The following is a 21,097-nucleotide window of genomic DNA, read 5'->3' on the forward strand; positions in this document are numbered from 1 at the left end:
GGCTGTGGCAGAAAGGGCTATCATAGAACAGGTGTATGCTGTCAAGCGGTCTCGTGCTACTGTAGAAAACCATATTAAGTCGGTGCTCTGCTGGGGTTTCGCTCTGAGACCAGAATGTTCAAATAGGTGGCTATCAGTCGCTGGCTATACTGAGTTCATACGACCCGCTACATTCCATTATCTTAAGCTACCTAGACGAGATACGTACAATGAGAAATGGTTTACAAACGCCATTTCCAATCAAATATTTTTAGGGTGTCCAGAAATTCATTCTCTTACGCTTACGCGGATTAATTTGCCCAGGACCGCCGCAAGAGGATACAGTTTTACTAAACCTTGTCCTAGGGTATCATCACGGGTCAGCTATTCATGTGACCCTGCCGAGCGACCTGGCCTGACCCGGTTGAATGGCCAAGGACCAGTGCCATACTGGTACCCGGGGCACGGCAAAGGGTGTCATGATGGTCAGAGAGCGTACATCATCGACTCGCTGCGGGGCATTTAACGTGGCGCGCAGCGGAAAGACCCAGCTGTTGGAGAACAGCACCGGTCGGGGGAAAGGGCTCGGTGCGTATGGCGGCCAAAATCGTACTCTGGAAGTCCGCCGAAGAGCGACGAGTCGACGGAGAAGCTGGCTCAGATGCCGACGGTTAAAGTACATCCAGTCTCCGACACACATGTCTTGGAAACGCTCGTCAAGTATGCCTGACAAAGTTCATGCACCTCATGTTCACATAGTTTTGTCTCCAGTCAAGGCCGATGGAGTTGCGAAAACGCAGCTGACTGGAATTCGCCAAGGCACTGCGGAACTTGACTCTCAGGAGCTGGAGGTGTGTCCTGTTTCCTAGCGAGTCCTTTTCAAGCTCTTCCGCCCGTTCAGCCGACAGAACGAGCGTGTCTGGGCGAACCACGGCTCCGAAGTCTCCGTCATCGGGATTGTCAAGCAGTCGCTGAAGATCCTGGTGTGGGGGAAGATACGCTGCCGTGGAATGCCGGGCGCCTGCCGAAAGCCTGCAGATCAGGCCCCATGGTCAGACCGGCACAGGCGGCTGCGAAGTCGAGGAGGCCCTGGAGAAAACGTTGACGTTGCCAACAGGGGACGAAGGAGACGAAGAGGGGAACTTACTTTCATGCAAGGTCAATCTTAAGTCCGACATGTCAGGGGACGTCTCCCAACAGGACGGCGCTCCGGCTGATCGTACTAAGAAAGTGGGAGAGTGGTGCCGGACGACCTTTCCCCAGCTCTGGGCGGAGGACCCGTGGCCGAGCAGCAGCTCAGACCTGTCGTCGGTCACAAACCTGTGGCTGATCATCCAGGACAAGGAAAGCAAGAAGGCGCCAACTTCATCGAAGGGCACGCTGTCATAAAACATCGGACGGCTTGGTCCAGCATCATTTCGCAGACTCGGGACAACCGTAATTATTCCAGGACGGGTCGCGTGGAGGCTTGCTGTAAACAGTGGGGAGGGCACACGTGCCAACAAATCATGAACCATGCGCTCGTTGTTTTAATGTAAGTCTCGTTTAAACGGGCGGGGATCAATTTTTCAGCACCCCGAATTTTGCTGACTGCTTATGTTGCAAATATAGTGCACTGAGGGCGGACTCAACGACATAAGCGTATCAAAGGCCAAATCAGACATCGGCTCGCCAAAGCAAATGACACGCTATTTCCCGCAGCATTTTCACACGGTCAGGACTTTCATGCGCCCAGCTGGACGGCCCCAGCACCGTCCCGTAGAGAGTAGGTGAGGGCAGAGCCGTGTCACCGGGGAGGGTCCTGAGTACGCCCGCAGTGGTGTTGCTGGGCGCGCCGCTGTCCGCACGTACAGCGGCACTGCGGGGTCGATAGTGCAGGACGGCGAAGCTATTGACGCCATCAAGTATTCGGCGGCGGCCGGGCGGTGGCCAGTGCCGGCTGGTGTGGGGCCGCGTGCCGTGGCGCCGCTGCCAGCATGACCTGACCTGTGACCCGGTTGGCCGCCGCCCGGCGATCCGAACGCGAGCATGGGCGGCAAGCCGACCCGGCAGCAGACGCCCGTGGAGCGGATCCGAAGGGAGTCGGAGCCCCTGTGAGTGCCAGGTTTCTCAACCTTTCAAACTTCGTTGGTCCGGACCCAAACTGTCCGAATGCCTCCGACGGGAATGGGCGCCGCATTTATTTGCAGAAGTTTCCATCTTAACGACGTTGCGGAGAACTTGTACGTTGTGGTGTCAACGTTTTGGAGAAAGTGTTGTGTGTCCGGGAAGTGTTGAGTTATGACTGGCGTCTGTCACGCGTAATGTGCCAGGCGTGACCTGTGATGATTTCGGACCAGTCGCTTAAAATTGATACAAATGGCTTTGATATTGAAGCATGCTTTACCGCTGCCTCGTCCCAAGAGCTGAAGGTATGACAAACGGCACTTAAGGCACTTACATATTGCTTTCACGGTGATAAGTCGTGCTCCAAAGCCATTAAACAAAGTGTGCGGTGAGTTCGGGCATCTGCTTGTCATTGAAGAGCTGTAGGTGTAGATGCTGAGCATTGACCCTAACACATGTTTACAGCTACTGCGCAGTTATCTAATTTCTGCATTAAGACAAGATCTGCTATTTACACAATGAAGCAATAGCAACACACAACTTATTTTTTTTGAACTGACCTTATATACAACTCGATGCTGTATTCGCGACAGCGCTTGACATTTAAACCAGCGACAAGATAAGTGCTGAGAGCGCTTGGAACCTCGGAAATGATAAGTGTTGCGATGACATGGGATTGGGAAGAGACGACCTACGAAAACATGTTGCGTGTAGGAATGCAGCCATATTGACAGATATGGCGAATGTTAGTGGAAAGGCGTTAACCTGTTGCGATGCTATTCGCACAGCGGCACTCACGATCTCGGGACTCGGTGTGAACGTTCTGGAAATGGGCGGGTTACACTTCGTCGATGTTGAAGTGAAAAAAACACAACGAAGACATCCCCGCATATATTGTTAACGCAATGAGGATACCGATGCCAATGCGATAATTTACAGCACGGGCTCATATTTAAAACCCGAGTTACGAGGCTCGGTTCCCCACGATGCCCGCACTTCCCGCCAGGGTGAGTGGCAGGCTCTGGTTCCAAAGTGATGCAAGGCCTGCGGTTTTCGTAGGCAAAGTGGAACGAAATTTCATCATCAGCTGTGGCAGTGATACACGTATATCGGTACAAGGTAGGCCAAAAGGAGGGCAAAAGATCGGGCAGGTTTTACAAAAAGTTAACAATGGCATGCACTCGTTATACAAGTAACAGCAATATACCCGTTTCCTTTCTGTTCTGCAATGATGCACCGAAACGCAGTACATCACTGCAGAACAGAGAGGCCTCATTGACACTGTTCTCATTGGAAATATGGGTGTCGCAAATTTTCACGCGGTATGCAGAGTGTATTGCGATTCGTATCATAATGAGCGTATGCAGTTCGTGCACCGTTATGCAAATGGTGTACAATAATGCTTCCCGATCAAAAAGATTTCTCGGAACGGATGAACGAATTTTTCATAGTAAGCAGTTAGTGACTGATGCTGGCCATTTTTTAAAGATTGATCAAGCACGGCTACTCATCATGTGGTCGGATTTGGACCGGGACTTTGTTCGCATATTCCGCTATGCCAGAGACGTTTTAGTATGGTACAAAGCAGCTACATATTTACGCTTTCTTTTCAAGGATTAAGAATGACTTGACCTGCAAGGTCAACAGTTGCCTGAATGGTCTGGTCGGATATGGATTGGATCAGATGAAACAAATCGATCCGTTTCGTTCTCTGGTATCTATCGACTGACGTTTTCTGTGGCTTTAGTTCAAATGGAGGTAAGGCGGTGTGGGTTGACTCTTTAGTGGATGGGTGAATGAATCATTGCCTGGCATCATGAATCGCCTGGCAGGCGTTCACTTCGGAGGGTTAGGACTAGGTCAACAGGAACGTCAGACTGTTTCCGGTTCTGTCGATGGTTACATGTAATGATTCAAGCCAATTTTGCTGACACGTCATTCGTATATTCTACACCTGACTGCATATACAACACTTAAAAGCTTGATACCAAAAGCTGCATGTCGAAAGAATACGATCAGACTGTCTGATGGCTTACGAAATTGATTCGGTGTTCATCAATCACAGGATCATAATTTCTTACACGAAAGAAGTTATTTTAACAACAAGCCAGAGCTGTGAGTACGCGGCTGCATCATACAGAGTTGCTTGATATAAGCACTCTGAGATCCCAAAGATGTCCGAAAAATTTCACTCAACGTTATTCCATGTTTTCAATGTTATGGGCGATGAAGCTTCGGGAGCACGGCTGATATGCAGTCTGGTTGTGGTACGGTAAAAACAAAGTTGAAAATCAAAGTGTGCCCAACTACTCACACAGGGTGCCTCGAAACCGGTATTAAGAACACTGCCAGAAAATATCATTGACATGGTAGATGGGTGATGTACACCGACGTTGTTGCTAAATACTTGCGACATTGCTAAATAATCGACCAAATTTTTGTCGCAGCAATGCCATTAACTCATGATAAGCATAACAATTGTGACAGACGTCGTGAAAATGTACCAGCCTCCTCTGAAAGTGTAAACAAAATGGTCAGGTCACAGCACAAATGTGCTGTCTCTTACGCTATGCCAAAATCTGACCGAGTGACCCTCCCGCGGCAGCACCCACCAGGAGAAGGCGGTGAACGGCAAGAAGTTGACGACCGTCTCTGCCCCGCACAACAGCGAGCCCGGCCACCGGTACAGCTACCACGGCGACAGTCCCAGCCGGCGCGCCAGTCTCCTGCCGCAGGGCCACACGCACGGTCAGTGAGGACGGTCGGTGATGACGGTTGGTGATGACGGTCGGTGATGACGGTTGGTGATGACGGTCGCGGTCGTGACGGACGCTGGTCACCTGAGGTCACCGGCCGGGCGGCGTGGAAACGCTGCTGGCCGATGATCGGTCACACGGATGGTGTTTACGATCTGGTGTTCGATGCTACGCCATTGGCGCAATGCGAAATTCCTTACTAGTAAACGGCGCTTCAAGCTGTTTCCCGATGTCACCGCCCCTGCATTTACGTCTACAACCTGGACACTTTGAAAATGTGCTCAATTACATCCATGCATGCGAGCTGCTATCTGTTGCATGATGCAGTGTTGTGAGCGTGGATCTAGGCAACCGCATGCCACTGGTTGCCGGCATGGGGCGTCGGCGGTGCGCCGAACCGGCAGCCGCCAGCGGCTGAGCGGGCGCCGGCCGGTTACAGGCGTCCTCCTGCCCGACCTGGTGCCGTCGGGCGGCCGGAGCCGGTCGCGGACCGCTCGGCGCCGCCGCCCGGTGGTAGACCGCTTCCTGGGCCTGCTGCCGCCGCTGGCCGCCGCCTGCCCGCCCCCACCGCCGCCCCGGGCCAGCCCCGTGCCCTACTCGTTCGACCGCCCCGCCGCGCTTCGGCTGCGGTACGCGCCAGACGGTCGGATGCCGCCGCCACCGCCGCCCGCCGCCGGCGGCCGCCGCGTGGCCGAGGAGGTGGCCGCTCGCTGCTGCCGCCGCTGGCCGCCGGCCGACGTGCTCAAAGCTCTGGAGCAGATGCCCGCCGCAAGGCGGCAGGCCTGTCGCGGCGAGCTTTGGCAAGACCTAGTCGTGGAACTGAAAATGAGGGCCGCTGAGAGGTGAATAAAGTTTGGGTGTTTCTGTTCTATCCTCTTACAGCGTTACATTACACACGTGGAGAACGTCGCCGAACTGAAACACGGTATGCAGAAATGAAATAGCCCGTAATCGCTATTTTACGGCATTTTTCCTCAAAGGTTCGGTACCCGCAGCCTTTTTACATGACTTTCCAGACCCTGTGCCCACCATCACCACACCGCGTAACCTTATCACGACGTCCCTTCACAGACCTTTCCCATTCTCCACTGCCGTGCCCTGGCTCTCGGGCGCGCCACACTCCTCGGCGGCGCAGTCCGAGGCGATGATCCTCTCGTTCGTGGAGCCGCTGCTGCGCGGCGCGCCAGAGCCAGCCGGCGGCGAGCGGCCGAGCTGGCCCTGGTCTGACTGGCGCGGCCGCGTGCAGCGCTGGACCGGGGGCTGGCTGGGCGACGAGCCGCGCGCCGCGGACGCCGCGACCGCACCTGTCAGCCGCGCGACGGATCGACCGCATGCCGACCTGTCGGCTGCCCTCTGGCATCGATTCATCGGCAGACAAACGACCGGGGAGGAGGTGGGCGCGCCGGCCGCGGCCAGGCGGCCAGAGGGCGAGCGGCCGACGGCGGTGAGCCGAGCGGCGGCCGCGGCCACCGCCGCCCCCGCCGAGCCCGACCCGACCGACGTGTGCGAGGCGCTGAAGAGGGACCTCATCATGAACCTCAGCAGCCTGGGCGACATGCTGCGGCGCGACAACAGCAGCTGCAGCTTCTACTCGATGGAGTCGGACTCGCTGCCGGACCGGTCGGAGCCGCGGGAGTCGGAGCCGGAGTCGCGGCCGGAGCCGGGACTGGAGCCCGAGTTCGACATGGGGGAAGAGAGCGCGCGGCGCGAGGCGCAAGCGATGATGGCGGCCGGCGTGGGGCGACATAGCTCGTCGGAGAGCGAGCCGGGCCGACGGAGCTCGTCCGAGAGCAGCGCGGTGCCGCGCTGCAGCTCCAGTGACGCCTCTGACTCCCTCTGCCACCGCAAGTCGGCGGCGGCAAGTTCCAGAGGACAGGTACCGCGGCAGCGGAGCGACGAGTCGACCGGCAGCAGCAGTGTCAGCGAGTGCGCGCAAGTGCGGGTGACGGTCACCGCTCAGAGACGGAGCGGACCGAACGCCGGTTTCCGCACGGACTGCCGGGCTGGTGACAGGTGCAATCAGGCGGGGACGACGGTGGCCGGAAGCCGAAGCTTTGAGTCGACCGACAGCGAACGGGGACGGGGGCCGACCGCGGACAGGCCAGCGAGGGTGCAGGTGGTGGTGGCGGCGCGATGCAGCTTCGAGTCAACCGACAGCAGTCGCACCGGGGGCACGATGGCGACAGCGTTTGGCAGGCTGTCGCCGTTGATGGAGAGACAGTGGAGCTCGGAGTCGGCAAACAGTACGAGAACGAACCAAAGAAACGTTGAGTTGTCAGATGATCTGCGCCTGCGCCTGCCCTCCCCGAGAACGTCTGAGTCGGGCGACAGTGACACAAGCGGCCACGGAACGGTCCGAAAAGCCGACGAGATTTGTGCACAAGAGCAACGGGCGGATATTTATGAGTCGCTACGAAGTACGGAAGAACATACCCTGCCGGCACAAAGAGTACACTGCGAACAAAAGGCAAATGCGCCCACCTCGGGTTATGGGGGAATTGTTGAGCAGAAGTCATGCAGCTCCACACCTTCGGAGAATGCAAACACGTGCAACTGGAAGGGCGAGGCCGTAAACGATGTTGATACCAGCGGTGGTTCTAGCATTGCAATGGAATCCGCCTTGAAGCCAGAAGTGCCGAGGCATACAAAGAGTCATGCTGGGCCGAATATGGCGGCCATCGCCACCCGCGATGCCTACGTTAACTGCCCAGAGCCACGCTCTTGTCGGCCAGCGGAAAAGACAAAGCATCTCGCCGGGCCAGAAATATCTTCGCGTATGGTGCTTCGTAAGGCGATTATCGCGGGCAATCGCGTCCCGTCAACCGACCACCAGCCTGCAGCACCAGCTGACAGCAGTCCCTCAGCTATTGACCCTCCCCCCTCCCCGGTCAACGACCGGTGCGACGCCACGTTTTTAATCGCTGGCACGGGTGATGCGGGTTCCGTGTCAGCGGGCGCTCCGGCTCACGGCGTCCGGACAATAACAGCGGACCACGACAGGGACGACACCGGCCCGCTGGTCAAGGAAGCCGACAGTCGCACAGAACCCCGAGGCAGGGAAACTGTCAGCTGTGAGGCATCCCGTGAGGCGGGCCATGCCTGTCGTGAACAAACTCAGGCCAAGGACGGTGCCAACCGTGGAACATCCCAATGCAGGGAAGCTGTCAGCTGTGAGACATCTCGTGAGGCGGGCCATGCCTGTCGTGAACAAACTCAGGCCATGGACGGTGCCAGTCGTGGAACATCCCAATGCAGCGAAGTCACCAGTTGCTGTGCATCTCAAGACAGGCAGGTCATCACACGAGGAGCATCTCCGGGCGTTGCCCACTTAAGCAGTCGTGGAGCACTTCAGATCGCGGACAACACCAGCCGTGGTGCTGCACCTCAGGTCGCGGACGACACCAGCCGTGGTGCTGCACCTCAGGTCGCGGACAACACCAGCCGTGGTGCTGCACCTCAGGTCGCGGACAACACCAGCCGTGGTGCTGCACCTCAGGTCGCGGGCGACACCAGCCGTGGTGCTGCACCTCAGGTCGCGGACGACACCAGCCGTGGTGCTGCACCTCAGGTCGCGGACAACACCAGCCGTGGTGCTGCAACCCAGGTCGCGGGCGACACCAGCCGTGGTGCTGCAACTCACGGCGCAAGCGCCGTCTGCCGTATAATGCATAAGAACAACGACATCGGCGGTCGTGAAAGGCCTCAAGACAGGCAAGCCATCACTCGTAATACTCTTCAGCTTCAGGACTTTGCTGGTCGAAGAGCACCTGAGGCCAAGGAAAGCGCCAATCTCGGAGCGCCTCAAGGGACTTTCACTGCCAGTCGGGGGAAGCCTCAGGCCACGAATGCTGCTATTGGCGGAGCATTTCATCACAAGAACAACGCCAGTCAGAGAGATGTCAAGGTAGGTGACTCAATGCGGGACGTCAGAGAGAACTCCGTCGGGCACTCCGGCAGGTCATGTTCGGCCGCATGGCACACCGACGATTCCCGGGAAGCCGTCAGCAGCTGTGTGGGCAGTGGTGCCGGCGGCGATATCGACCCCAGCGGCCCCGATACCGGTGTGAGCAGCACCGCCGACGAGGCGGGATACGGCGCCGGGCGCGATGGCCGTGCCGCCGCTGGAGTGGCGGCCGGACAGGCCGGTGCAGCTCGTGCTGGTGTTGACCCGCAGCAGGTGACAAGCGGCGACGGGCACCGCGGGGAGTCTGCACCTGGCGGCCCACCTCTCGACGACGGTGAGGAGGAGACCCGGTCTGAGCGCGTTTCCAGTGATGCTTTGCACGCTGGTGGGCAGGAACAGCGTGACCGCGCCAGCATCCCTGATGGCTCATCCGCCGAGGCATATCTCGCCGAAGCTGCGTGGGATCGGGAGCAAGGGAAGGTGAACGCTGCCGACAGGGAAGCAGATGAAGAAGGGATGCACGCAGAACCCGCCAACGCTGTCTTCCAGTTCCACGTTTCCGCGCCCCAGTCTCAACACTTAATGATTTGGCCTCCCGAAGTCGTTCCCCGCGCCCGGTCCAGGTCATCCGAGGACAGACCGAGCGTCCGGCCCGCCTGTCTTCCCTGCGCTCATCCCAGCGATGATCGGTGGCCGACGGCAGATGACCGTGAGGCGGAAGCCGACCTCTCACGCGAGAGCATCACCCTGGAGGACCTCCTCAGCGACGGTCTGGACAGCACAGTGCTGGTGGACGACGACGACGACGACGGCGCCGACGGTGGCGACGACAGCAGCAGGCGGTTCTGCTCGCCTCAGACGCCCGAGAGCGTGTCGTCGGCGATGTCGTCGCCGGTGGTCGGCGTCTCTCCCAGTCGGATCCCACAGCTGCGCGCGCGGCCGCGCCAGAGGCGCACCGGCTCGCAGCTGCCAGTGCTGGATCGGACGTACACCGTCAGTAGGGCGGCGTCGCAGGGTGGGCGCGGCTCGGCGTCGCCAGACACGCCACCGCAGGCGCGGACCGTCGCGGGCCGACCGCGTCTGCTGCTCAGGGCGACCACCGGCGGCTTCGATCCGCCGGAGACGGCGCCGGCCGGCGCCGGCGGGTCGCGGCTGACGCTGCGGCGAGGTGCGGACAATGGCGCCGTTGTGCCTGGCTTCACGGACACGTTTCCGCCGGCGGGCCGGCCGGGCGCGGCGGCGCTCGCTGTCGGCCCCACCACTGGGAGGTCACCTGCCCGGCCGCCGCCGCCGCCATCGCCGTCGCTGCCGGCCGCGACCGCCGGCCAGAGGCTCCTCATGCCGTCCAAGCCGACGGTGGCCTCAGTGCTGCGCAGCTCGACCATTCGGCAGGGTCTCGCCGCCGCCGCCGCGCTATCCGGCGCGCCGCGGGCGGGCGGCTCGCAGTCGTCCCTGGGCGAGCCGGCGCCGCAGCGGCCGCTGCGTTCGCTCTCGATGTGCCGCCCCGGCCGCGAGCCGACTGCTCGCGCGCTGCCGCTAGCCAGTGTCGGTCGGTACTCGACCATCCACGCGGGCCGTCGCGCGCCGCCGCCGTCCACGCCGCCGTCGCGTCCGACCGGCTTTGTCCAGCGGGCCCACTTGCCGACCCCGCCCTCCTCAGCCCCAGCCGTGCTGCCCGGCACGCCACACCCCTACGCCGGAGATTTTCGACCCACAGCTCAGGGTAGGGAGCCGGACAGCCGCGATGGTATGCGTGGTGACGTTTCGCACCTGTGCCCGCTTTGCTTGGTTTGATGATATCTGTTGTTTTCGTACGGCTTTGTTTCGCAGTTTTGTTGCATCCACATGGTTTTGGCAAGATCACTTAGCTGCCTCGTTCGTTCAAATTTGTGTTGCATGATTTCACCTCAGTTCGTTGCGCCATTCGTTCTTCCGTACATTTGATTTCCACAAGAGCTCACATTTACTGTACTGCTGCTTTAGCTAACCGCACCGCCTTCACCAGGTACCATGGGCAACGGACGCAGCAATGGCACGGAACAGACAGACAGGGCCTTCCACGCTTCCTCCAAGCAGTCCAACTTCGGCTACCACGACGACTTCAACTCCGACTCGAGTGATGAGGTCAGTCGCATTACTGCTGCCACCTTACGGACACATTACAGTGCGGGAATGGCTGGGTTATGGGTTTCACCAATGCTGATGTTCTTCACAAAGCTGTAATGAGGTTGACGCACCCTTGCTGTTCGTTCTCAATTGCGCTTCCGTTTATACAGTGGAAGTGCCCGTAGAAGGAAAATGGAAGCTTGTCGGTTCTTATCATATGCTGATGAAGCCCAGATCAATTTCTTGAATATGATGGTCATTCGCTCAGTCAGGAAATACGTATGCAATGATCTTAAATAAATTGTTAAGTAACGCAACTAATGCCGATAAGCGATCCAATGATGCGCTTCGACATCGTATCCTCAGCTCTCATTTAATACGGTTGCTAAAGCTGGGTTACGGCATTGGGTGTAATCAATCAATCTACACAATCAGCTTTCGAGAAGTCATCAGATTACCCGGGCAGCCCACGTACAATTGCGAGTCTTGTCACCCCATTTTGGTGGCTTGCCGGCTGTTGAGTTTCCCCAATTGATTGGGGTGAACAGGTATGGCGTAACTTCGGCTGATTGAGCACCAAGGTCGCTGGATCGGCGATCGATGGATCGGCCAATGTGACGACACGGTCATGTTTGAGTCCTTCAGTCGCGTGATGATGATGGTCGATATGTCGGCAAATCGCCGCCGCTTATCAATATCTGACATTGACAGCGATGAGACATGAAAGACTGCGTGGGGTGCAATTGGATAGTGTTCAGCTGCAGCGGTCCATAAAAGAAACATGAACCTTTCAGGGATGTGTGCTTGAACGTACACATCGGTAATTTATTCACCAACAACGTCGACTGCTAACGAGGCGTGCCCCACTGCACCCAGGACCCCAACGGGATCACCCTGTCCAACACAACTCGCAGTAAGATGAAGCTGCTGGCCAAGCGGAACGAGATGCGGAAGGAACTGGACCGGACGAACCACGAGACGGGCGCCGCGCAGCGCGACAGGGACGAGCGTAGCAGAAAGTTCAAGCAGCTGGAGAAAGAGTACTCGAGCGGAGCCAGCGTGGAATCACGTCTGGGTAAGCTGCGTGCCGGCCGCGCCGCCCCCGGCCGCCGCGCGCTCCTTTATCGACTCCGTCATGGCGACAGATGACGTCGTGGCGACGGGTGACGTCACAACGCATGCTGGCAAACATCGATTGCCGCCGTGGCTGCTGCGTATGCCGGGGGCCTCCTTGGGACATTGGCTGTTTGGTTGCTCTGCAGCCGCGGGGTGCGTCGACATGAACATGGCTGTGGTAGTTTGACACTTAATCTGGTATGCTGCATGCCGCCTGTCATAACGCGGAAGCCTGTGGACGGTAATCGTTATGTGTACAACTAAACCCGCCTTGAGCTGTTCAGAGGGGAGCTGAACCAGCCACCGGAGCACGTTTTGAATCGTCCGACTTTTTTGCCACGGCTTTCCACGTCGGTATCTGTCCCTGTGACAGCCTGTACATGTATGAACATACGGACTTCATCTGTCGTGTCTGGACGGCCCGCGGCACGCTGTGGCCCGGTGGGCGCGGGCTTGTTTGTTCATGCGTGCACGTGAGCCTGTGACCCCGTGCGCGCGGCAGCCGCCAAGAGGAACGGCCACCTGGGCAGAGTGCCCGGCCAGAGCTTCGCCTCTCCTCGCCGCTCGCCCCACCCGGCGCCTCTGCGAAGGGCCTTCAGTCAGGAGCGTGCCCAGCGCAGCCGCAGGCCTTCCCATGGTGGGTCAGCGGCGAGAGAGTCAGTGGTGGGTCAAGGGCGAGAGGGTCAGTGGTGGGCCAAAGGTGAGAAGGTCAGTGGTGGGTCAGGGGCGAGAGGGTCAGTGGTGGGCCAAAGGTGAGAGGGTCAGTGGTGGGTCAGGGGCGAGAGGGTCAGTGGTGGGTCAAAGGTGAGAGGGTCAGTGATGGGTCAGGGGCAAGATGGTCAGTGATGGGTCAGGGGCGAGAGCGTCAGCAGTGGATCAGGGCGAGAGGGTCAGTGACGGAGGATTGGGGACGGGCCAGGAGTAAGAGGGTCATGGTCGGCGCTGAGAGGATCAGTGACGGAGCGTCAACAGCGGGTCAGGAGTAAAAGGTCAGCGGATGGTTAAGAGGGAGGTCACCCGTGGGTCGGAGGTTGGAGCGTTGGTGGCAGCCGGGGTTGAAGGATTTAGCGGTTGGTCAGGGGACGCAGTTCAGGTGGTTGACCAAGCGTGATATTTCAGTACTAGACCAGGAGCAGCAGTAAGGGATGTGCCAAGGGTAAGAATGTTAGCTGATGTTCAGAGGCGGAGAGGGCCAATGGTAATCAGAGGTAAGGGGTTCAGCGGAGGTGGTGCAGCGGTGAAGGGTCAGTGATTAGTTAACGCGGAGCAAGATGGCCAGGCTTTCTCTTGCTGACACTGGAGGGCGCGAGGCCCGTGCTGGTGACTGTGTATGTCCAAGTCTGCGATGAGTGTGGTAGGGGAAGGTTAACTGCATGATACGGAAATTGTATGCAATGTAAATACACATCACCGGATCAAGGCTTGATGTTGCATGTCAACCTAGAATAATGAATGAGGTGTCTAGATGTTTCTCTACTACATATTGTACTCCCAGCAGCAGTGGCAGGCGATTAATCATTTTCAAAAGGATAGCCTTGCATGGTAAACAGCTGTGATGAATACATGGTGGCAATGACCTTTGAAGGAAACCATGGTTTGATCTCAAGAGGCAGTATCGGCGCATCAATGGCGCGTGAAGGCACTTTAGGTGTAGTTAACCACGGAAGTAATGTCACCTCGTCTGGGAGTATGCGTCGAGTTCTGTGTGACATTAACAGGTTATTGTTGCAGCTAATCACCTCAGCCCGGAGAAGCCCCCTGCGACACTGCTACCCAGCCCCCGGATGGAGAGGAAGTCAGGTAGCATGCAGAATCTGGCAACCAAACCGAAGCAGCCAGCACTGCCCAAGTCGAAAACGTAAGATGTTATCGACTAAGTAGCATCCTGCCTGTGTCGTGCAGCGAAACAGTTCATCTAATGCTACGAGTCCCTCAGGAGTTGCGCAATGGTTCATTAACTTAGACAACTTACAAGCACTGAAGATACGGTGCCGCGGAACGATGCAGTATGCCCCAACCAAGTATCTGAAGTGGTTAAAGTAACTGCCTTAGTACCACCGCACTACTGTCAGACTTTTTCGGTGAAAAATTCGCTGGCGTTCATTTGCCACGAAGAGAAGCTGAATACCAACCCCACCAGTCTCAGTTGCAAATTCCTGTCAAATGCGTGGCAAGTTATGCTCAATACAACGACGACGAGGACCCACCCGTTACAGAGAGCTGCATGCGCCAGGCTGTCCGGCATGACCTAAAGTGATACTGGACAACTGAGCCTAATAAATGGTTCATTCGATGCGTAGATCATTGGGATCCGGTCGTAAACCCGAGGGAAAAGCTTAGCCACGCTTGGATACGGCGGCGACCGTTGCTAGAACACGAAATGCCATGCTGATGGAATCACGTTCTTGAGCCGGAAAGGGCGATGCCAAGCAGACAAAGCCCATTGAAAGTCTTAACATGACTGGCGAATAGCATCCCCACGTATTCTGTACGTAAGTGGATACAATGCTGTTAAAACTTGGATGCAGCTAGAACCAACTATGAAGCTACGTGCGTTGCTAAAATTGAGTCATGCCTGTCATCAGTTTCTGCTTTTCGCTCAACTGCGTTCTAAGGTGCGATATGTTCTGAAAAGCTGTTGTTGAATAATTCCGTATTTTCGCAGTTTTGGAGCCGAACTGAACAAGCGCAGTATCCCGAGCAGCGCGAGTACCGTGTTTGGAGACCACTTGGAGAAGTTTGGAAACCCCAAGGCGGCCCTGGAAGAGGCGTACCGCAAGCTCAACTCTGATGACTGGTCAGTGGTCCGGATCGTTATGTCATAGTGGTCAGGTAATTGCCACAAAGGTAAGGAACATTAAGATGGCGTTGGTGATGGCCCTACTGTGAACCACCACACCTAGTCTCAGGCGGGAATTCGTCCAGCTTTGGGGCTGAAGCGAATTTCGATTAGTTTCTTTGCATGCAGCATTATAGCCATTGCCGCCCTACAGCGGCCATGACATCATTTTTCCGCATTAATTTTATTTCCGCATTAGTTTTCGCATTATTTCATCAATTTCGGGGTCCGGCTCTCCAGGTCCTCCTAGCTGCAGCTCAAATGCAGCCAGACTTCGCCAAAAACTTCCATATTTGCAGTGAACATTGGCCGAACACACGCACGCCAATTTTCCTACCCGCACGACCACAGCACCAATCCTTATGTCAACCCCGTCCGTTCGCGGAGCCGCCGCTGGGCCAGCCCGAGTGGCGTTGTCTGTGACCTGGCGTGACCTGGCGTCGGCAGGGAGCGGGAGGTCAGCGGCCTGACGGACCTAGTGCGCCTGTTCCGCTACCACCCGGACATGGTCAGCGGCGACCTCAAGAACGTCTCGGCCGCCGTCATCAAGCAGATGAAGAATCTGCGCTCGCAGGTGCTGCGTGCCGCTGTCCAGACCAGTTGCGAGATGTTCCAGCACGTCGGCAAGGGCGTTGAACCGGTGAGCCTCGTCGACATCGGTGGGAGCGACGTCACCTGGCGTGCGTGGCACCACATCATCACATACGCGCGCTCACGACAGCGGCGTCACAGACTGCAACACGGGATAGCACAACGCTCAGTGGTGTAGCGTTCTGCGTGTTTTCGTCATCGCTTTCATGTAGAGTTCAGCGTGTGCTGCAGAATATGTTGCAGGAATCGCTCTACTCTTCGTAACTCCGCAAGGCCGTCGCGAGCCCACGGCATCCGCTACCGTATCGGCCACCGCCACTAACCCCGCCCGTCGCTCCGCCGCCAGAACCTGGAGAAGATCGCTGCGATTCTGCTGCAGAAGACGAGCGACACCAACAAGTTCATCAAGGCGGACAGCAACCGGTCGCTGGACGTAATGCTGGACAGCGTGTCCCTGCCGCGCGCCATTACGGCCGTCACCAGCGAGGGTCTAGGCCACCGCAACGCCCAGGTGCGCTGCACGGTGGCCCGCCTGCTGGCGACGGTGGTGCAGCGGCTGGGCGCGGCCGGCTCGCTCTCGGGCCAGCGCGACATCACCGACCGGCTGGTGCCAGCGGCCGCGCAGCTGGTGCGCGAGGGCGACCTGCAGACGCGGTATGTGCCAATGGGTGGGGGCGGCAGGGAAGGGGGAGGGTAGGAGGTTAGGGTGGGTAGGAAGGGGCGTGGAGAGGCGCTGTTAGATCTGGAGGAGAACGGGACTGAAAGGATTCGTTGGAAATGGAGGAGGCCGAAGGAGGCGGGAATAAACTCGAGGGGATAGAAGAGGATCGGAGGGACGTGAATATCTGCTGGAGTCGGGGTGAGAGGGACCGGAGGTATAAAAGGGACCGCGCAGGGCTTGCAGTCGTTTAAGAGCGCAGGGTAGCAGTCCCTAACAACGAGGTTGCGATGCTGACGCTCTACAGATGGGTCTGAAAGTTAGTGTCAGCTAGTCTTCAGTAGTTTGCGGTGACGTTCCGGATGTTAACGCTCATTCCGGTGACAGACGTAATGACACCGGTGTTGCTGAATTTGTCAAAATGATCTTACGGGGCGATAACAGCACTTTGCTTTCATTTCACCTCTGAAGTTCTGCGTTTTTCCATGGCTGTCCCATGGTTTAAGGATAGGACTTGAACTAACTGTTGCGATGTCTTTACATTAGAAAACACGCGAAGACGATTTTTCAAGTATGGCTTCAGCATCCTGATTTGGACAAGGTACTGAGCAAATACCTGTCTGGATCGGTCAAGCTGGACATCGATAAGGTGGTCGACAACCTGAAGAATGAGGTACCGACGCCGGCCTTGTCCACCGCCTCTCTGACCTGACCTGACCTCGCCCGACATCATCATCCTACCACGTCATCAACAGTCAGTATCCAGTGCAGTGTCTTGTTCACCGTTTCAATCCCTTCAAAAAAATGTGAACATTGCTGCTATCATGATCAGATTTTTTATTTGTAACTTGAAGGCATTATCGTACTGTGTTGATTTTTATCTCAGTAATACGAATGTGCCGGGAGCAGGTTTTGCGTACATTAGCTGTCACGCGGCTGACTCTAGCTTATCTGCTCCTCACTGTGTGTTCCTTCTGCACAATATGACGGACGCCGTCGCTGACGGCCCCGTGTGGACGCCGACAGGGCAAGCCCAAGGACTCGGCGCAAAGCAAACGCGGCTTCGGCAGCCGGGTACGGCTGAACCACACCATGTGAGCGTGGCGGGAGGAGCGCGGCCGCGTCGCGTGGCTGCCGCCGGCTGCTCCGGACGGGCCTGTCGCGGTCAAGAGCCGCATCCTCCGCGGACAAACGCCACCCCGGCCGCCGCGGTCGGGTCCAGTCCCGGAGCGGATGTTCTTATCTCTGGGAGTGGCTGAGGGGCGTGACTTGAGGGGCGTCAGAGAGAGGATCGCGCCTGTACCTACTGCGGCTGGGCGGACGTTGTGAGCGGACGACCCGCGGGGTGGAGGGGACGGGTGGGTCTCAGGGCCGCGCGGAGTGGCGGCCCGGTTAGTTCGCGCGGAAACGTCTGGGGCTGGTCCGCCCGGCGCCGCATAAATTGTTGAGTCTTTGTAGTGCGTTTTACGAACTAGAGCGGCAGCCCACGACATAAGGGGCACTGGCGGCATTTTGTGTACGTGGATCGCCACTGGGCAGGTGTTTTGTAGGTGTGGCTTCGGTACTCCATTGGATCTAATCCGTCCATTTGTGCCACGAAATCAAATAAAACTTCTCTCTTCAGTTGTTTTGTATGCTTCGCGTATAGCTGCGGCATGGGAGCTTTCGGTGGTTACAACAGTGCAAAAGCCGTGTTTGAACCAATCTAGTCGCCAACATCTTGCAAGCAAGCGTGCGCTAGTATAAGACTGGAAATTTGAAAAGCAGGTTTAATCTTGGTCCCTTTGAAGGCTCACACCTTCCAAGCTGTGTTTACGAACTAATGCTAAAAGGGATTGGCATATCGATATCAACCGTGTAGATGTTCTCCGCAGTAGTAAAATTCCTTGGTTTTTGTAGAGTTTATGCGCTTTAGAGATGTTTTGTAATTACGGATTTTGTTGAACTAGTTCAGATTATACATGCAAACACAGCTTTTCAACCCTGATAAGTGAAGAAACAAGTGATATCCCCGTTGAGTCTGATTTAATTTTAGAAGCGTTGACAAATGCTCGCAGCGTAAGTAAAGGCTGGACAAAAATAACATGTCACATGAACTAAGACAAAAATGTCCACACTCCTAAGACACATCGAACACACGATGATATTGCTGGCGTGCTGGATTCCTGCTCGGTCTCTGTTGCTGTTGAAATTAAAATATATTTACTTGCATTTTGATAGCTAGAACTTAACGCTTCAGCTTGACTTGGTATCAAAATATATGCTTGTGAAATGTTCATTTGCAAGGCAGATTAATAACAGGTTAAGTCGGAGAGCTTCCACTAGTGAATTTGAAAGGAGCTGGCTGCACCATAAACCAGTAAAAATCAGATTGATTTCGGAGTTGGATCCGATTCGCCGCAGACCAATGCAAATCTGCGGTTTGTGCACCATCTTTACCTGCCCATCAATCAACACTGAAGCTCCAACCTCGCAACAACGGACGAAGCCGATGAGCAGTGGCGCCACCTATACAGCTTTCTATCCGTTTGCTCGTGCTAATATTACGGCTCCCTTGCATGACATGAATGGTAGAATTGACCTATGCTATGTATGTTATAGAGATCAGCTATTCCAAGTATTTCTTCCAGAACGCACATTGATTGTCCCGGTAGGCATTCACGTGTCTTAAATATCAAATGTACTACTCTTTGAATTACAACATTCAATTTTTTACATCATATTTATGTTACATATATATTACATAGTTACAACAATTGCATTCGGTTACGCAGTCAAGACCTAGTCTGCCAATACAAGGCAAGTGCGGGGCAACCGTAATTGACCTGAATTGCGGTGCATATAAGCGCACTGGTCAGTCGTGGTAGAGAGATGGGAATCAAGTCAATATGATGCCACTTTAACCCCGGATCTGCCTTAAAGGAAGTGTTCCACATTGAATGAGATTTTGAGATGAAATGGCTATATATAAGACCATTTGATGCAGTTCAAAGCCTTGCAGTTCTTGAGACCTAAATCCCTCCAATCTCTGAGCTAGGCGCCCAGAAGATGTGCATACTTTTTCAGGAACAGTATTTTAAGGTCACTCAGGCATCCATGACGCCATCATAACATCACTCAAATCCTGCATTTCATTAGCCATGTGGCGATCAGATATAACGTCTGTCAATTGGCTCTCAGACAATGCTGTGCATGACACGATGACGTAATCAAAGCAGTGACGTATTGGGAAGCCTATTTACTCAACAGAGAAATTGCGCTGTCTAGAGCAGTTTTTTGCACTTAAAAGTACCGATGTCTTCAAGTGAGCTTATTGAATCCTATCTCATCCTTGCTTTAATATTTCCAAATGTTGAACGCATCCTGTAAACCATGTCACGGACTGGTTCAAACAGGGCGGACGGTTCTGTCTCCGGGTGGCGCGGCCAGTGACGTCACATCTGGATCAGCGTCCGGGCAGTGACGTCACGTCTGGGTGAGCATCCGGCCGTGAGCAGGCGGAGCGGGTGGACGAACATCGGAGAGATCGGGGAAGAGTTCCACACCGTCGCCAGGGAGCATATCAGCAGCTTCCAGCGATAAATACAGCAGGGCATCACTCCAGTCTGAGAAAGTCTCGGCTGGAGCCGGTGACAGCAGACTCCGGACATCTCGCGAACCCGGAGAAGCCTGCGGTAGAGCAGGCTGGCTCTGGAGACATTGAGAGCGGTTACGCGAAGCCGACCAAGATACCCAAGCGGACAAGGGTGTTTTGATGGACACTTGCTGCCGATTTCGACTCTCGTCGCCAACCTTCTGCGGGCTCACCTTCCCACCACAAATGCAGGCCGCAGACGGTTTGGGAGATGTACACGAGATCGTAATTGCCATGGTGGGGAGGCGCTGTTTCCAACATCAAACTTGAGAAAGAAAAAATGGCGAACTGTTGATGCGCATGCTCAGCACATAGGCTCGTGTTTACCTTTGCAAGGTCTCGGTGTGTTAGCACCCGACAATCTCCATCAGGCTCGTTCACAAGTCACGAAGGCGGGTTACGAGGGTACGAAACTGTGCATTGAGTAGTCTATGACGCACAGTAGGCTCACGTGCTGAATACGATGCCGCCGGCAAAGAAAAACAAACAGATTCGTTGGGCCTTCACGAGGAACGGAGTCGGCATTTTAGGTAGCAGCATCATGTTATTGAACAGCAATATCTCAGCATTAGAAAGCAGCATCCCAGTAGCGAATCATAACATCATAGTCGAAACACTATTGTAAACAAACCACGGATGCCTTTGGCCCGTCAGCAGGCATCACAACTGGCATTGATGAAACAATTAGCATCCCGTAGTTTACGACGAGCGCAGTTTGCGTTCTGATCCCTTTTAATATGCTTTAGTGCGCACCTACGGCGGCCTTTCGCTCTCTCCCAGTTACCCACGTCTGACACCGTTCCTGGCCCTCTTTCACTGATCTGCAAATTCTGGGGAGGGGAGAAGGTTCGAGCCGGCTCAGAGCACCGCAGTGGCATCACACGGCGGCTAGTCTCGCGCTAGGGTTCATGGAATAAACAGTGCGTGGGGGTGGGGTGGGGCTGGGGATGGGGGTGGGGGTGGTGAGGTATATTCACGTGATAGCGTTTGACCGGCCGAGGAACTCGTGGTTACAACAATAACACTGCCAACTAATAATACTGTGTGTACGTCAGTTCACGCCGCAGCCTTCTTTCAACCAAGAGTGTAAAACATAATGTGCTCATCACAAAATAGCTTCTGCGTCTCCTTTGGAACTAGAACTCTTCGGTTAATACATCCAGCTGCAGGCATGTCTCATTTTCAAAGGGCTTTGCGTTTCCTTTGCTTCTGCATTCTTTGTCATGAACCCATCATCAAGCTCCACTTTTCGTAGGCCTTATGTTGGGTAGATGTTCGCATTCACCACGTGTCTGTCGCTACCACAACGGGGGTAAAAACACTTCCAGTTTACCGGATGTGATCGGTGTGAAAAACAGACACTGTTGCGAGTCAGTTGGTGATAAAACTGCAAAACTGGAAATAAGTT

General features: G+C 55.8%; 1 protein-coding gene across 4 annotated transcripts in view; it reads left to right on the forward strand.

Annotated features, from left to right (window-relative positions):
* Positions 1–17,678, forward strand: part of LOC119109937 (TOG array regulator of axonemal microtubules protein 2) — a 50,369-nt gene extending 32,691 nt beyond the window's left edge. For 2 of the 4 annotated variants that reach the window (XM_037233706.1, XM_037233686.1), the window contains exons 6-15: positions 4,691–4,833; positions 10,751–10,869; positions 11,728–11,926; positions 12,470–12,604; positions 13,699–13,825; positions 14,633–14,764; positions 15,254–15,446; positions 15,744–16,051; positions 16,602–16,728; positions 17,082–17,678. In XM_037233706.1, the coding sequence (XP_037089601.1) occupies positions 4,691–4,833; positions 10,751–10,869; positions 11,728–11,926; positions 12,470–12,604; positions 13,699–13,825; positions 14,633–14,764; positions 15,254–15,446; positions 15,744–16,051; positions 16,602–16,728; positions 17,082–17,153 (1,555 nt within the window). In that variant the 3' untranslated portion in view covers positions 17,154–17,678. Of the gene's footprint in view, positions 1–4,690; positions 4,834–10,750; positions 10,870–11,727; positions 11,927–12,469; positions 12,605–13,698; positions 13,826–14,632; positions 14,765–15,253; positions 15,447–15,743; positions 16,052–16,601; positions 16,810–17,081 lie in introns of all 4 variants that reach the window. The other 2 variants (XM_037233692.1, XM_037233698.1) reach the window with 2 other exon arrangements.
* Positions 17,679–21,097: the final 3,419 nt, after the last annotated feature.

This window comes from Pollicipes pollicipes, unplaced genomic scaffold (genome assembly GCF_011947565.3).
Source record: "Pollicipes pollicipes isolate AB1234 unplaced genomic scaffold, Ppol_2.1 Scaffold_2555;HRSCAF=2994_pilon_pilon_pilon, whole genome shotgun sequence".
Taxonomy (NCBI): domain Eukaryota; kingdom Metazoa; phylum Arthropoda; class Thecostraca; order Pollicipedomorpha; family Pollicipedidae; genus Pollicipes; species Pollicipes pollicipes.